The 19,171-nt window shown below is 40.5% G+C and overlaps 1 protein-coding gene across 1 annotated transcript; it reads right to left on the reverse strand.

The window, feature by feature from the left end:
- Positions 1-17,387: 17,387 nt before the first annotated feature.
- On the reverse strand, positions 17,388-19,151 carry LOC145045213 (uncharacterized). The gene is made up of 2 exons (XM_078993557.1): positions 18,954-19,151; positions 17,388-18,323 (listed from the first exon to the last, which is right to left on the reverse strand). Exons 1-2 carry the CDS (start codon positions 19,149-19,151, stop codon positions 17,388-17,390), a joined length of 1,134 nt encoding a protein of 377 aa, XP_078849683.1.
- Positions 19,152-19,171: the final 20 nt, after the last annotated feature.

Here is a 19,171-nt window from a genome sequence, read left to right on the forward strand (position 1 = left end):
GATTGATTATTAGTAAAGTCAACTTAAAGGTTTTGATTTGCCATAAATCAAAGAGTATATGTCTCTTGAAAATAGAATGTGTAACCATATACCCACTAACCCTTAAGATTTCTTTCATATTTTTAAGTATAAAAAATTTATTCAATTTTAAATACAAAATTTATCATTTTCTACTAAAAGATAACTACCATATAAATATAACCATTAATATAGTGATTTGGGCTTATATTGTGATTATCATCTGTCGAATGATCATTCGTGAAAATATATTCAGTTATATTTTGAATATTATCTATCAAATGATTATTCATTACATATTCACTTAATAAAAATATATAGGACGAAATTACCCCTGAAACACTCACATCATACATTCGATCATGCGAGTATGTAATTCCCAATGTCCCCATGTTGTCTATTAAATATGATATTTTTATTAACATATAAAAACTTTATAAATACTTATAAAATAAAGTGTGTACCTTAAACTTCGAAGGAAGTATTGATTGATCAGATGATTGAAAACACTCATATGTACACAAACGCTTCATTATATGAATGGTGACAACTCACTATAGAGATAAACTATAAAAAAAAATTATGCACAACATTTTTTGTTAAGTTGTTGGCACACTTCCCGTTGTTGTCAATGTAAAATCGAAGTCCATAACGAGAGGTTACACGAGATTCCGCCACGTAAAGCTGACCATGAGCAAAAACCGGTTGAAACATGTACACACAAACATGATTAAAAGTTTGGCCTTGACTTTTGTTTATTGTCATAGCGAAGCAAACTTTTACTAGAAACTATCTTCTCTTAAATATAAAAGGCCATGATATATCATTTGGAGTCATATCAACCATTCCAATTAGAACTTTCTCTCCAACATGATTTCCAGTAATAATAACTGCTTCAAGAACCCTCAGACTGATTTGTGTGACAATTAACTGAGTCCTATTACACAACCCTTTTTGTAACACCCAAAAATTCAAGCCAATTTAAAACTTTTTAAACAACCCAAAAACCATTAGTTATTACAAACTTGTTTTCAAAATGTAGAATATCAGAGTTCCCGGAAACATAGTCATAAAGAGTGAGGAGTTGTACGATCACGCCTGTGCCTTGACACGATCCCCTGATGTACCTGAAACAATAAACTGAAACTGTATGCCCGAAAGCTTAGTGAGTTACCCCCAAAATATTGATACACATACAATCCACATGGCAATATCAACATTAGCATATAATATCAATCAAAACAGAACAGCATGTACTGGGTTCACAGCTTTACAAGGTGGACTACCCCTGGGCCCTCAGTACGAGTCTGGAATGCCTACCGGGCCCTGAGCTTGTATCTGGAATGCCATTGAGCCCTCAGTACGAGTCTGGAATGCCTACCGGGCCCTCAGCTCGTATCTGGAATGCTCTCGAGTCCTCAGTATAAGTCTGGAATGCCTATCGGACCCTCATCTCATATCTGGAATACTCTCGGGTTTGTTGGCTACCGCACAGAGCAGTACAACCTCAACCCACCCCACACAACATGTCGACATGTAACAGATAAATGCACATACAAGTAATCAATCAATATCACAGGCAGTCATACAGGTCTACCCGACTAGCATATCAACTGGCATACATTACCAACTCAACTCAACATATCAATGATTACTAGGATATCCAATCCAATGGGTCGGCCTTGGTGCCTTAGACCCCTTAGTATAGTGAGGATAACTCACCTCGAAATGTTAAAGTCCCGTAGATACAATCCCAGCTGCTGGATGACAGATTCCCGAACTATCAATATCAAAACATCACCCAATTAATAATTAGGTCCAAACACATAACCACACATTCTTGGAGTAACAGGCTACATTACCCCATCTTGGCTTGCTTCAAGCCCAAGGCCCAAACCAAAGACCCAAAAGTCAAACTAGGAATTAAAGCCCAGCATATGGCCTAATTTCCAAATTAGGCCCAGGCCTATACATGGTCTTATTCTAAGGCCCAACATCATATAATCATTAAGGCCTAGTTATGACCCATCTATGGCCCAATTTCCCAAATTGGGCCCAACCCCTTACATGGGCCTTACCTTAGGCCCATTAAATTATTTTAGTCCATATGATTATTCTTGGATGGCCTGTTAATAATCCAATCATCAAGGCCCAATAGAAAGGCCCAACAATAAACCCAAGTGAAGTTAGGATTTCAGATAAAATGCCGATTAAGGTTAAGTTTCCTACTTAACCCATTAAGGACTTAATCCACTAAGGAATTAATCCATTGAGTCCAATAGTGTTTAGATTAAATTATGCCAATGATTATTATTTAATATTTCAAGTTTATTAAATAATTCTTGCATGTCCCGGTTAATTCCCCAAATTAGGGTTTTAAGCCATTAGGGTTTTCCAAACCCTAATTACTAGTCCATTTATCAATTTATTGGGCTTTTAGGTCAAATAGGTCTTTATTGGGCCTATTAGACCCACTAGAATATCATCAAGCCCATTAGGGTTTTATTGGGTCCATTGGGGTCTCTTTGGGCCCACTAGGGTTTAGTAGTCCCTTGTCCAACATCCAAACGAGTCACAAACCAAATAAGGCACACTGCCACCCGACACGGCGGCCGGTGGCGGCAGGAGGCGGTAGCCACCACCTTATGGTGGTTATTAGGGTTTTCTTTACTATTCCGATGGCTTACACATTACAATGCCATATTCAAATACACACACACAACACTAATAAACACACACAACAACATACTGTTATGCCTGCAACTTCCAAGAACTCCTTCTACTACAAATATGAAATAACAAGAATAACAAGAAGATTGAAATGATTACTAAAATGGAATACTCAAATGACAAGATAAAGATAGCAATTCGAGAAGCTATCACTCTCCAATAGAACGTTCTCACAGAATACAACTACCCCCCCCCCCCACACACACACACACATAATGACACTCAATAAATACAGAATAATCAGGTACAAATCCCCAAATTGCCCCTAAACCCCCCTAAGTGGTCCCACTTGTGCCCAGGTCCTTCGCCATCCCACTATCTGTCTGTTTCGTCTTATTCCTGCTCCTTTTGTAGGTGAACACTACAGGTGGGTACATTACATTACCCCCTCCCAAAGATTGACCTTGTCCTCAAGGTCAAAATTGGGAAAGTTCACTTGGATATTTTCAAAGTCTTCCCATGTTGAATAGTATTTCGGTGTATCCTTCCACTTGATCAGCACTTCATTGCGTATCCCTTTATTTTCTTGTGAACTTCTTACCCCCATGACTGTTTCTGATTCTAACTTCAGTTCCAGATCTTCCCTGAGTTGATGTGGTAGCAATGGCTCAACTGTTTGTTCCCTAATGGCCTTTTTGAGCTGAGAAACATGAAAGATGGGATGGATTTTAGCAGTTTCTGGCAATTCTAACTTATATGCCACCCTCCCAATTTGTTGAGTGATTTGGAAGGGACCATAAAACCTTGCTGCAAGTTTTTGGAAGGGTCGGGGTCCCACAGATTTCTGGCGATAGGGTTGCAATTTCAGATACACCCAATCTCCCACTGCATAGTTAACTTCACTCCTCTTCTTGTCAGCCTGCCACTTTATCTTTTGCTGAGCATATAGAAGATGGCCCTTCAGTTCATCCAAAATTGCATCTCTTTCCAACAATTGATCTTCCAAGGCGGATACCCCTGTTTCCCCCACTTGAATTTTGTTTACTCTCGGAGGGTCCCTACCATACAATGCCTTAAATGGGGTGCCTTTGATTGTTGTATGGAAGGCTGTGTTGTGCCAAAACTCTGCCCAATGTAGACATTGGTACCATGATTTAGGTTTTCCCATGATGAAACAACGAAGGTATAATTCCAAGGATTTGTTGGTGATTTCAGATTGGCCATCCGATTGGGCGTGGTAGGCTGTGCTCCGACATAGAATAGTACCTTGGACACGGAATAACTCGTTCCAAAATTTTCTCATGAAGACCTTGTCACGATTTGAGACTATAGTCACTGGAAAACCATGAAGGCGCACAACTTCCTTGACAAATACCTCTGCCACCCTTATTACGGTGAAGGGATGTTTTAGGGCTAAGAAATGTGCGTATTTAGTCAATCGGTCCACGATCACCAACACCGTATCGAACCCATGAGAACATGGTAATCCTTCCACAAAGTTCATTGCTATTTCTTCCCATACTTGAGCCGGAATAGGAAGGGGTTCCAACAGTCCAGTAGGGTGAGTGGTTAGAGCCTTCTGTGTCTGACAAGTATTGCATTCTCGGACATAGTTTTGAACTCTTTTTTTCATTCCCACCCAACACCATTCCATGGATAACCTCTGGTAAGTGCGTAATTCTCCCGAGTGGCCACCCACCACCAAATCGTGATACTCCTTAAGGAGCTTAGGAATCAATGTTGAGTTGTGAGGAATAACCAGCCTTCCTTTGTATAGGACCCGGTTGGCTGTCACCGTGAAGCCCGCATGCACCTTTTCGGATTCCATTAGGTCTTTACGCACCTGTTGGATGAAGGGATCAACCTCAATTTCCTTCCACACTTTCTTCTCTGACAAGTTCCATGAAGAGGACATCATACACAATTCAATACTGGAAGTGAATTCCCATGACAGGGCATCAACTACTTTGTTTGAGGCTCCCGGTTTGTAATGAATTTCAAAGTCGTAACCGAGTAATTTATACATCCTATATGATACTCTTCTGATCTGTGCGTATGATGAAGTGTTGTCCCATTAAGTAATGTCTCCACTTCTTTTCTCCATTAGCTACTTGAGACTCTTCTGATCTGTGCATATGATGAAGTGTTATCCCATTAAGTAATGTCTCCACTTCTTAACTGCTAGTAAATTCACCATCAATTCCTTCTCATAAATAGGTTTAAGCCTATTTCTAGTCCCTAGAACTTGACTATATAAGGCTATAGGATGATTTTCCTGTGTAAGGACAGCCCGGATTCCTGCTCCCGACGCGTCCGACTCTATCACAAAGCTTTTCGTAAAATCCGGCATCGCCAATATCGGAGCCTACATCATGTCTGTCTTGAGAGCATGAAAAGCCTTTGTAGCTTGTTCATTCCAAAAGAAGCAATCTTTTTTTAACTGATCGGTAGTGGGGCTGTAATTGTCGTGTACCCAGCGATAAACTTTCTGTAATATCCGGTGAGTCCCAAATACCCCCGGAGATCCTTGATGCTTCTTGGTATGGGCCATGCTTTAATTGCTTGTACCTTATCTTCATCAACCGATACCCCTTGGTGTGAGATGATATGCCCCAGATATGCTAATTGTTTCTTTCCAAAATCACATTTTTTTGAGTTAGAATAGAATTCGTGGTCCGTAAGTAGCTATAAGACAACCTCCAAATTCTTTAAATGCTTGGTTTCATTGGGGATATACACAAGGATGTCATAAAAAAAAACTAACACGAACCTTCGCAGATACAGTTTAAATATCTCATTCATCACTGACTGGAAGGTCACGGGAGAGTTTGTAAGCCCAAAGGGCATGACCAAAAACTCGTAATGACCTTCGTGCGTACGGAAGGCGGTTTTCGGTATGTCATCTTCCTTCATGCGTATTTGGTGATACCCCGACTTCAAGTCTAACTTGGAATAAATTCTCGACCCGTGTAGTTCATGTAATAATTCGTCTATTACTTGAATGGGAAACTTGCCTTTAACTGTCACCTTGTTTAAGTTCCTGTAATCAATGCAAAACCTCCAAGAATCATCCTTTTTTTTAACTAACAACACCGGGCTCGAAAATGGACTCCTTGAGGGTTGTATAACTCCAAAACTTAGCATATCCTTAAGTAATCTCTCAATTTCTGACTTTTGGATGTGAGAGTATCGATACGGCCTAACCGAGACAGGTTCTGTCCCCTCCTTGAGGGTGATCAAGTGTTGTTGATTCCAAGGTGGGGGAAGGCCACCCTTACATTCGAACACCTGGTGGTACTGTTGTAATAATGGTGCTAAGAATTCGGGACAAGGAATATCATGCTGATTCTCAACTTCACTTGCAAGATGAGAAAATTGTAACAAGAATCCCCCACCTACTGACCCAATAGTACGCATCATGGTTTTGAGGGTTACCTGGGCACAATCCAGAGATGGGTCTCCCTTGAATGTAATGGTTTTCCCATCGATGTTGAACTTCATGATGTGTGTCCTGCAGTTGGTGGTGACTGGTCCCAATTTCTCTAGCCATTGTATGCCCAGAATCACATCAGCACTACCTAAACTCTGTTGGAATAGTGTCTAAGGCTGCAACTATATTTGATCCGGTTGTGCATGGTCCTTTTGGGTTGCCTTCACCATAGCAACTTGATGGATGATTTGTTAAGAGAGAGTAAATATTATAAGGAATAATATATGGTTATTTGATTAATATAAGTCATAGATTAATTGGAATTAATTTGGTGACTTAAAGAGATTAATTAAATAAGAGGGTATAAACTGTCAATTGTTTGATAGTTACACTTTAGACTATAAATCCTTATCCATGATAGGATGGACGATTTCTAGGGCTTGGATAAGCCAAAATCGTCCATAAGGTTATCAAGGAAAGGATATGGATCAACTTAAAGTCTAAGTTATCCAATTAGGGTTAAAGTTGTAATCCTTAAGGAGTCTACAAGTATAAATAGACCCTAGGGGTGAGGGAATTCGAGTAATCACAATACACCATCTAAAGTAGAGATACTCTGGCCGAATTCCTCCCCTCTCTTCTCTCCTAAATCATCTTGCTTTCTATTGGTGTTTGTAAGCCATTAGAGGAGTGACATTTGTGACTCTAGAAGCTCCAAGACGACAAGATCAACAAGGAACTCAAAGGTATGATTCTAGATCTGTTTCAATGTTGTTATTTAACCTAATTATCCATTAGAAGTCTTGGATTCAAAGCATGTTTAATTAGAAATCCTAGATCCAAGCATTAGGGTTTTGCATGCGCACATAGGAAAGTTCTTATGGCTAAAACCCATCAGTGGTATCAGAGCCTAGCTTGGTTTTCTTTAAATTGTTGCTTGATTAACTGAAACAAACCTGCAAAATTCGATTTTGGGTTTATGAGTCATGTACTCGGCGAGTTCCAAAGTGGACTCGGCGAGTAGGCCTGTACTCGGCGAGTCCGAGCGTCTGGATTAGGCAAAACCGGGATTTTTTCATGTTTATCTTATGGAAACTTACCTTAATCATATTAGATCAACCCTAATTCGATTTTTTGATATATATGACTATTATCTTGATCTAATTAAAGATATTTATCATCTAATAAAATATTTAATTTCCTTATGTGATAAATGATTAATTATTTTGATAATTATCTTAAAAGAAATCTTGGATAAATCAAATAAAGATAATTAGGATATTAATTGTTAATTGGAATTATTTGTTATTTGATCCTTCATGTTTTAAATGTTTAAAACCTACCCTAAAGTTTTTGAAATTTATATTTGTGATTAAAAGTTTAATTTAGACAACTTAAATTTCAAACCCTAGATTTTGAAAAAAAGTTTTAAAATACAACCCTATACTAATATGATATTACTAGAATAATATATATATGTATAACTAAATGCTAGTCTTACCGTTAGTAGGCCTCATTCACGAAGCCGATCTATAAGGTGGGTATAAGGTTGCGGCCTATAAAATGGCGCTTAATGGGTGTACACTCACACCCACCGCTTGCTTGATTGGTGGAGGGTCGTTAGCCGAACGGGTAGGATAGGGCAACCTCATCTTCTCATTAAAAGTATAATAAGAAATACAAAGTAACTACACGTTTTAAAAATTTCCCAATCTTAGTTACTTTAGGAAAAGTGAATTGATGCAATCCCATGAAATTACACTTTGCACCTTGCTAAGAAGTTAGTGGAGCGTGTGTGGTTTACCGGCACACTAATTGGTTCTAAGCGAAGGTGGCAAAGGGTGATTCATTGTTTATCATAGTTCGATGGAGCGTGTGTGGTTTACCGGCACATGGAATAGGTGATCGTTACAATGAAGGCACCATGTGAATTTGCATGGTAATTCACACCCGCTTTGTGATCCTCGGCATCCCAGTCACAAACGAGAGGGGCATATCGAGATTTAAACATGCCATTGAATAGTTTCAATGAATCTCATCCGAACCTAGGAATTCTCAAAAAAAAAACACTTAGGACTAATAGTTTAAGTTTTGTGATGGAGAATTAGTGAATCGTCATTCACTTACCTTCAATTTATTTGCATGTTAGATTACGGCATCCTTTTTCTAGTATGTAAATGTTATTGTTGGATCCTAGCCCTAATTTTCTTATTGGGTGATAATTAGGGATTCTTATTCTAATCTATCTTTGTCCTTTCTATAAATGTCGAACGCAATCAACGTTGCTGCTAGTTCTTTCACGTTGATGAGCCTTTGCCAAAAGGTCACCTTCGATGGAACGAACTTTAGCGAATGGATAATATACATTCGCACCATTGCTCGCTATGAGGATAAAGAGTATGTCCTCGATGAGAAGCTCGAGAAAATCAACCTCGAAGTTGCTACTCCCGAAGAAATCACCGCCTTTGAAACTCATGAGCGAGATGCAACGAAGGTACATTGCATCATGATCGCCACCATGAACTCCGAATTCCAAAAGTCCTACGAGGACATGTATCCATACGAGATGCATCAAGACTTGTTGGAGAGATACCACCAAAACGCGAGACAAGAGCGTTACGAGATTTTCACTAACATGATCTCCGCTAAGATGGGTCATGGAGAATCTCTTACCGTGCACCTACAAAAGATGCAAAGGTATGTCGACCGCCTTCGCAAGTTAAATGTTGACTTCAGTGAAGACTTGGCGATCGATATGGTGCTTCACTCTTTGCCTCCGATGTACAACCAATTTAGGATGACCTACCACATGAACAAAGAAGAGGTCACCCTAAGCAAACTCCAAGGTCTATTGAGGGTCGCTGAGAGCAACTTCAAGGACAAGTCTGTTTCACCTACTCCCAATCCGTCCGCTACTCCTGTCTTGGCTATTGGTCAAGGGAAGGGAAAGAAGAGGAAAGCTTCATCGAATAACTATCGCAAGGTGAAAGCCCGAGATGGTGCCTCTTCTAGTGGGACCAAAGTTGATCCCGCTAAGCCCTGCTCTAACCCAAAGGAGGCAGAGTGCCACCACTGCCACAAGATAGGACATTGGAAGAGAAGCTGCCCGGATTACCTGCAAGCGATCAAAGAAGGAAAGATCAAGCCATCTTTCACAGGTATATACACAATCAAATCTAACGATTCTCATCATGCTATTTCTTGGGTTCTTGATACCGGTTGTGGTTATCACATTTGTTCTAATGTGCAGGGACTAAGAAGAAGTAGGGATGTAGAGCAAGGAAGGATCAATCTAATCATGGGGAACAGAAGATCGTCGCCTGTGACCAAGATTGGAGTGTATTCTTTAGTGCTTAGGAATAGTTTGGTTTTAGATTTGAACAATTGTTGCTATTCGCCAGAAATGGCTAGAAACATCATTTCATTTCATGGTTTATATAGACAAGGATTTAGATTTTCTTTTAATACTGAGAATGGTTCTATTTTGGCTTATCTAAATGGTGTCTTTTACTTTGAAGCTATACCATGTAATGGAATATATGAAACTGTTATGATTGTTGATAACTTAGGAAATGATGTTTTGAATATTGATTCTTCCACTAGTATGGATAAAGCATCCTTGTGGCATTGTCGTCTTGGACATGTCAACAAGAAACGCATAGCACAACTCCAAAAGGATGGAGTGTTGGAGTCATTCGACCTTAGGGAAGATGACACATGCGAGTCTTGTTTACTTGGAAAGATGACTAAGTCACCCTTCACGAGTACTTGTGAAAGGGGTGAGGGGCTATTGGACCTAATACATACCGATGTATGTGGACCCTTTAGATCAACCACAAAGGATGTGAACCGCTTCTATGTGACTTTTACCGATGACTATAGTAGATATGGGTATATCTACTTAATCAAGCAAAAGTCAGACACCTTTGAAAAGTTCAAAGAGTTCAAGAATGAAGTGGAGAATCAATTGGGTAGGAAAATCAAGATGCTTCGATCCGATCGAGGAGGAGAGTACCTAAGTCTTGAATTCCACGATTATCTCAAGGAGTGTGGAATAGTTTCGCAATTGACGCCTCCTAGGACACCGCAGTTGAATGGTGTGGCAGAAAGGCGTAATCGAACCTTATTGGATATGGTTCGCTCTATGATGAGTCGTGCTTCACTACCTATCTTCTTTTGGGGGTATGCCTTAGAGACTGCCGCCCATATCCTTAACCGAGTCCCTACTAAGAAGGTTGCCAAAACACCTTACGAGATGTGGACAAGGAAATCTCCCTCGTTGGCACATATCAAGGTTTGGGGTTGCGAGGCTTTCGTAAGACGAGATACTCACGACAAGCTTGAACCTCGAAGTGAGCGATGTATTTTCATCGGCTACCCGCAAACATCCTTTGGATATCTCTTCTATAGACCGAAAGACAATGTTGTCTTTGTTGCGAGGAGAGGAGTTTTCCGAGAGCGAGAACTCATAAGCCAAGGAGACAGTGGGAGGCAAATCGAACTTGAAGAGATTCAAGAATCGATAGATGAAGGAACCTCTACCGCTGGCATTCAACCCGAGGAGGAAACTCCGGTTGAACCGATTGACGAATCCTTACCTCTCAGACGTTCCGATAGATTTAGAGTTCAACCCCAGTTTTATGGTTTTCATATTACTACCGAAGGGGACACGTATATTAGTGATGGTACACTAGTAAATCTTGATGAACCTAATAGCTATAAGGAAGCCATGGCAGGCTCGGAGTCTGCGAAATGGAAAGAGGCAATGGATAGCGAGATCCAATCCATGTACGATAACCAAGTTTGGAATTTGGTTGATTATGTGCCCGAACGTAAGACCGTTGGGTGCAAATGGATCTTCAAAAAGAAGACCGACGTGGATGGGAACGTACACACATATAAGGCACGATTGGTCGCGAAGGGCTTTACTCAAACTCCCGGAGTTGACTATGATGAGACCTTCTCACTAGTTGCGAAGATTAAATCTATTAGAGTGATGCTAGCAATTGTCGCATTTCATGATTATGAGATTTGGCAAATGGATGTCAAGACCGCTTTCCTTAACGGAAAGTTGGCTGAGGATGTTTACATGGCTCAGCCAGAGGGGTTTGTGGATCCAAAGCATCCGAATAGAGTGTGTAAGCTTGAGAAGTCCATTTATGGACTTAAGCAAGCGTCTCGTAGATGGAATCTTTGCTTCGATGAGAAAGTCAAAGAGTTTGGATTTGTACGAAGCGAAGACGAATCTTGTGTATATGTCAAAGCCAGTGGGAGTATAGTAAGCTTTCTCGTTCTATATGTCGATGACATATTACTCATAGGGAACGACATCCCGAATCTGCAGGAGGTCAAGTCCTGGCTCGGGAAGTGTTTCGCTATGAAGGACCTCGGAGAGGCTTCTTACATTTTGGGAATAAGGATAGTAAGAGAAAGAAGTAAGAGACTAATTGGACTTAGTCAGAATACTTACTTAGAGAAGGTACTAAAACGTTTTAGTATGGAAAACTCAAAGAAGGGAGAATTACCGATACAAGGAAATGCCAAGTTGAGTAAGACTCAAAGTCCGAGTACCGAAGCTGAGATAGCAGAAATGAGCCGAGTACCATACGCTTCCGCAGTTGGCTCAATCATGTACGCTATGACTTGTACTCGCCCTGATGTAGCCTTCGCCTTGAGCATGGTTAGCAGATATCAAGGGAACCCTGGCAAAGCACATTGGATTGCGGTGAAGAACATCCTTAAGTACCTTCTAAGGATGAAAGAATGGCTCTTAGTCCTTGGAGGGAGTGATGACTTGAAGGTGCTAGGGTATAGTGACGCCAGCTTTCAGACCGACAGGGACAACTATCGTTCGCAGTCGGGCTGGGTCTTTACCCTAAATGGAGGAGCAGTGACATGGAAAAGTTCCAAGCAGGAAACCGTAGCTGATTCAATGTGCGAATCAGAGTACATCGCAGCGAGCGAAGCGTCGAAGGAGGCAATATGGCTAAAGAACTTCATTGGTGATCTTGGAGTTGTGACGGCCATAAAGGAGCCCATGGAGATTTTCTGTGATAACGAAGGTGTGGTTGCCTTGACCAAGGAACCGAGGGATCATGGTAGATCTCGACATATCGACAGAAAATATCACTTCATTAGACATCGTGTAGAAGAAGGAAAACTCGTAGTGAAAAGGATATCATCAGAAGATAACCCAGCAGATTCGCTTACGAAGGGACTGAGTAGGGTTAAGCACTTGCAGCATGCTAGGAGTATTGGGCTGAAGGATGATATTAGTATAGATTAGATAGTGTTAGAAACGTATAATAGATAAATGTAATTAACATTTGATGATTAAATAAAGGATTTTTATTTATGAGTAAAGTTATTGTCACATGTTAATTGTTTAACTATTGTTTCACTTTGCATGTTTTGACTTCAAGAATAATTGAGTTTATTAGGAATAATCGAATTATTCAAATGGTCCACAATCGTTCATATGTTGGGAGTAGATATGAATGAAGATTGTCATGAATTGGTGTGTAGAATGTCTAAATGGTGTTAGACATAGCAAGGGTTGCTGCAACGTTCATGAGTGCTTATGAACTGGTTTTGAGCATGGGAATAAACCCGCGCTTGCTGGAATCACCTTATGGAATACGATATAAAAGGTGATCGCAAGACGATAATATCATATAGTCTTAAAACCTAGATATATGGTTTATTATTTGTTAATTGATTGTACATTGATAATGCGAAAACGCATCAGTAATTCGGTGTTATAAAACGCATTGTTGTGTATAGTTGGTTAATGAATAAGTAAATGCATATAAGTCGAAGTTTATCTGTAACTTTTATCTAAGAAGGTAAAAGCGATATCTCGGCCACTCGATGATTTGATTCGACTTATGTGCCGGGCCCGGTCAGAACTGGATTGATGTGTTTGATTAAGTTCTATGTCGAATAAATCGGAGATCGAGAAATCAAATGCTAGACTAACCATTCCATAGGATTGTCAGCATGATATCTAACAGAGGACTGTACGATCCCTTATCTAAAGGACAAGATTGATTAGATCAGAGTTGACAGCGTCTTTGAGAGCTACGATTGCAAACCGAATTGTACTTGTATAGTTACTAGACTTATCCAAGTGGGAGACTGTTGGAATAATGTCTAAGGCTGCAACTATATTTGATCCGGTTGTGTATGGTCCTTTTGGGTTGCCTTCACCATAGCAACTTGATGGATGATTTGTTAAGAGAGAGTAAATATTATAAGGAATAATATATGGTTATTTGATTAATATAAGTCATAGATTAATTAGAATTAATTTGGTGACTTAAAGAGATTAATTAAATAAGAGGGCATAAACTGTCAATTGTTTGATAGTTACACTTTAGACTATAAATCCTTATCCATGATAGGATGGATGATTTCTAGGGCTTGGATAAGCCAAAATCGTCCATAAGGTTATCAAGGAAAGGATATGGATCAACTTAAAGTCTAAGTTATCCAATTAGGGTTAAAGTTGTAATCCTTAAGGAGTCTACAAGTATAAATAGACCCTAGGGGTGAGGGAATTCGAGTAATCACAATACACCATCTAAAGTAGAGATACTCTGGCCGAATTCCTCCCCTCTCTTCTCTCCTAAATCATCTTGCTTGCTATTGGTGTTTGTAAGCCATTAGAGGAGTGACATTTGTGACTCTAGAAGCTCCAAGACGACAAGATCAACAAGGAACTCAAAGGTATGATTCTAGATCTGTTTCAATGTTGTTATTTAACCTAATTATCCACTAGAAGTCTTGGATTCAAAGCATGTTTAATTAGAAAGCCTAGATCCAAGCATTAGGGTTTTGCATGCGCACATAGGAAAGTTCTTATGGCTAAAACCCATCAAACTCAAGGGTAGAAATTCTTCCTGGATGACCCCGCCTACTAACCCAATAGTACGAATCATGGTTTTGAGGGTTACCTGGGCACAATCCAGAGATGGGTCTCCCTTGAAAGTAATGGTTTTCCCGTCGATGTTGAACTTCATGATGTGTGTCCTCTAGTTGATGGTGACTGGTCCCAATTTCTCTAGCCATTATATGCCCAGAATCACATCAGCACTACCTAAATTCAAGGGTATAAATTCTTCCTGGATGACCACGCCTTGTATACTCAAGGATACCCTTTCACACTTCCCTTGTCCTCTCACAGACATTCCGGTACCTAATACCACTTCGAACCCTTCTGACGGGGTCACCGGAATTTTCAATCTCTCGACCAAACCTAAGGATAGGAAGTTATGGGTGGCACCCGGGTCAATCATCACTACCACTTCTGCATTAGCCAGTTGACCCCTTAACTTGAGGGTTTTAGGGTTAGCTTTACCCAAAATTGAATTCAGACAAATTCCTGATAAACTGGCCACTTCTGGGGCTTCCGGTTCTTCCTCCATATTTAATTCATCCCTGAGCTCCGAGTTGGGTTCGATTTCCTCTTGTATAAGGAGAACACTGAGTTCCCGACATTTTCATCTATGGACAACGCTCCATTTTTCGTCACATCTGAAACACAACCCTTTTCTGGCTTGTATTGGAGCTCCTTATCGGTTAAACGTCGGACTTCACCAAGGGTTTTTAATTGGGAGGGTGGATTTAGTGAACAAGGTGGGAAGAACGTGGTTTTGAGAGGCATGATTAAAGGAGATCCGAATATAACCCCGGTTGATGGACTGGATTTTGTAGTATTACCTGAATTGCTTATCACGATTGGGCCACTCTTCTTCCCTTGTTGGGCCTTTAACTTGTCTTCCACCTTAATAGCTAAGCCCATAGCATGATCCGCTGACGATGGCTCCAAAATCCTCACCTCAGACCTAATTTCATACTTCAGTTCATTGATGAAGTGCCCTAAGGCTATGTCGTCTGGAACATTTTTCAATGGACCCATTAACTCGATGAAACTTCGTTGATAATCCAACACCGATCCCTCCTGAGATAACGCTATCCATTGTTCTTGTAAAGTTTCGGCATTGGACGGATGGAACTGACGGAGGAGTAACGATTTCAACTCCTCCTACCGTAATATCGGTCTTCTATGGTGTTCCCACAGAAACCACAGGAGAGCATCCCCCTCCAAAGCCACAACGGCGGCTTCAACCTTGTCTTCCTCCGATAAGCGGTAAAACTTGAAATATCTCTCAGCTCGAAGAACCCAACCATCTGGGTGATTTCCATCGAAAAGTTGCATATCCAACTTTCGGAACCTCCAATTTGCCCCGCCACCATAACCATTTCCTCCATGACTTCCACCAGACCAGTCGTCGGAGCTACCACGACCACCTCCTTCTTTTTTACCTCCATTAGTGTTCTTCACGACACTGGAGATCAGATTGGGTGTATCTTGCAAGGGAAGTTCGGTGCCTCCACTCGACCCTCCATCATCCCCAGATCCACCAGAGTTGTTCTTGAGGACTGCTTGAAGGACTACATCCATTTTTTACTCCAGGGGGGCCAATGTATCAGCCTGGTGTTGGATCTGAAGAGACTGTGCATCCAATCATTCATTCACAAGACTCATGCCAGACTCCAAGGTTTCAACTCTCTTGTTTGTTGCTTGTCCTTCTTTCCCAGCACCAGCCATTGCTCTAATACCAATTTGTTATGCCTGCAACTTCCAAGAACTCCTTCTACTACAAATATGAAATAACAAGAATAACAAGAAGATTCAAATGATTACTAGAATGGAATACTCAAATGACAAGATAAAGATAGCAATTCGAGAAGCTATCACTCTCCATTAGAATGTTCTCACAGAATACAGCTACCCCCACCCGCAATGACACTCAATAAATACAGAATAATCAGGCACAAATCCCTAAATTGCCCGTGAACCCCCCTAAATGGTCCCACTTGTGCCCAGGTCCTTCGCCATCCCACTATCTGTCTGTTTCATCTTATTCCTGCTCCTTTTGTAGTTGAACACTACAGGTGGGTACATTACACATACACACCCTCCATGGCGGTCTTGAGGCGGCAGCCACCATGGTCGGCGACCATGGTGGTTTTTCCTTGACTTCTCTCTGGCAGTAGCAAACCGAGACACCCAATCTTGCGATACACACTGAAACATACGCACACACAACTTATAAAAATACACACACAAACATAGCCACCTAATGGCGGCAGGCGGCTGTTCATGGTGGCAGCCACCGCCCTGTAGTGGTGGCGGTGGTCTTTCTTCGGATCTCTGGCCAAGGGGTACTCCGGCGTCCTTCTCCCATCACGGACACAACCCACAATCATGCACACAAGTCCCTTTTTGCTCGGAAAAATAAACCAAACACCCACTGAGGTGGGTGGCGAAGGCGGCAGCACAAAAAACAGACAACAGCGACGATGGCTTCGCGATTCCATGAGCTCAACCACCAATCCACGGCGACATGTGGTGGCCAGAGGGCGTCAGCCTCCAAACGGTAGTAGTGAGGCAGCCGTCAAGATGGAAATGAAGAGGGAAGAAGGTAGTTCGAACCCACCGAGTATAGCAGCAACAGTAACGAAGAGACGACGGTTCGCTGACCTCGTCGGTAGCTCCGTCATCAACAGCGACGACACAACAATGGCTAGAGGTAAGGACCCGACTGTAGGAGGATCTTCTGTTAGCCCCTGGTGGTCTTCAGTTCCTCTGATCATAGAGGATCTCATCGATGGTCTTCGTTAATCGGAACAGGCGACATGGTGGCACTGGGGTTAAGAGATAGAAGAGGGGGTGGTGACGGCTGGAGGGATATATAAGGGAGGCGGCCGATGTTGTGTCTAGGTTTAGGGTTGTTGACGGGAAATCAACAGTTAAATACCCGGTTCATGCAACCATATAGAGAAAATGATAGAACTGGTCCCTCTCATTCTCAATATCTTCAAATAAAGTCCATTATTTACGTTTTATACCCTGTCTTCTAAATTTCCTTTCAGATGAATTCTAAAATTTATCTAACAACCCTCCGATTTCAAAATCATTTCAACTTTGATCCAATATTTACCAAATAACCCCCATCTTTCATAATTCATTACAATTCTGGTACCATATTTACCAAACACACCCTAACTTCTGAAATCCTTTTCAAATAAGTCGTGAAATTACACTTTAACCCTCGGAAATTAAAGTATATAATTTGGCACCTCGAAACCAACACCCCACTAATTATTATTTGATTTCGGACTATAATAATATTAAACAATAATAAATATTACTTCTCGGGCCCCGGGTTTATTATTTAATTATCTTATTATAAACGGGATGTTACACTTTTTGCAAATTTAAGTTACGTAACAATATGATTGGAGCACCGACTTTTAGGTATAAGATATGGTTGGGAACACCTAAGAACAGCAACGTGTACAAAAATTCAGTTGGATACATAATTTTCATTTCTTCAAAGTTATCCGTAGTCGCACATATAGCATCAGCACTTAACATTTCAAGCATGTCGCCTGTCATAATCTCAAGAACATGTAAATTGATGTCAACATCTTCATTTTTCGGGCAAAGAATGCATCTTTCCTTTAAGTAATAGAAGTCGCTAAGTCTATTCAAAATATCAGGGAATACATTGGATAACATTGCCTGAATAGGACTGTCAACAATAGGAATCAGAAGGTCATCAGGTATAGTGATCCATGTAGCATCATCTTCGCCTTCAACTACAATTGTAGGAAGCTTACCAGCCCCCATGTCAAGAAGCCATGTATTAAATTCATGCATGCATATCAACTCAAAACTAGTGAGCATGGTTGGATTATGAAAATGCGTGTTAGTTTTCAAGACAAAAACAATACATGCATTCCAGAGAGTACGTGAGTTGTTGATAGCAGCTCTAACGACATCGCAACGTGATCCATGCGGAATGATGGGTAGGATTTGCTGAAAGTCACCACCAAGTAATAAAACCTTCCCCTCGAAAAGTTGATTTTCAGAACTAGGAACATAATACCAACAAACATCATGAAATGTGCGATCAATAGCTTCAAAAAAATATCGATGTTGTAATGGAGCTTCGTACCATATAATAAGCTCTGCAATAATAATCAACCCTGTAAGATTCTTTTCGACGTCTATTGAACAACATAAGTCTTGATCAGGATCTGTAGGAATATTGAACCTGGAGTGTGTTGTACGCCCGCTAGGCAATAACAAAGAAGCAATGCCAAAAGATGCAACAACCAATACAATGTTTCCCTAGGAACGAATAGAAGCAATTAGTGTTCTCTACAAGTACGTTTTCCTAGTCCCTCCACGACCGGATACAAAAAAAAATCCTCATTTTTTTCACTAATAGCATTCATTATAACAGTATAAACCTCCTTTTGTTTCATATTTAAAGCATTTTATAAAGCATCAAAACGCAATCTTTCTTCTTGCACATTGTATGCACGCTCCCCAGCAATCAACCGGTTTGAAAAAATATTTAGCAAACGATGGTCTATCTAAGGTGGATTTGGGAAATCAACTAATGATCTACCATTACCATTTAAAACATCGTCTATATGGAGCAGAGTGTAGTTTACCAATTCCTCATTTGAAAACAACAATTCTTCATTCTGAAGTTATATACGTTCATTATAAGCAACATCTTCTGATAAAAAGAGAAAACAATCCCATAAGAACTGTGTTTGATCAGTAACGTTAGAGAATAAAAAAATTGTTACGAACAATTCTCGAAGTTGATGTCCTAACTGCCATTGCGACGCTTCTTGAATTAATTCAAGCCATTCGGTATCATCTCCTAATAACCTCAATGCTTTACATGTGGGCATATAGGTTGGATGCTCAACACCATCAACCAATTTGAATATCTTTAAAGCTAACAGGACCACGTACGACATTTAGCAGCATTCGAAGATAATACTTTTCACCCTCATATGGATTTACAAAATATATCCGACCAATAACAACGCCGCCTTTTCGTGGCCTCCGTTCGTTGTCTTTTTTATGCCATGTAAATTTTGTTTGAAAATCTGCATATGTTAAATTTCGAGCCTCTGAATACAACCGATTTGCTGTCATCTATTCAATAAACTTGGACA

This window comes from Lactuca saligna, chromosome 5 (genome assembly GCF_052625555.1).
Source record: "Lactuca saligna cultivar CGN05327 chromosome 5, ASM5262555v1, whole genome shotgun sequence".
Classification (NCBI taxonomy): Eukaryota; Viridiplantae; Streptophyta; class Magnoliopsida; order Asterales; family Asteraceae; genus Lactuca; species Lactuca saligna.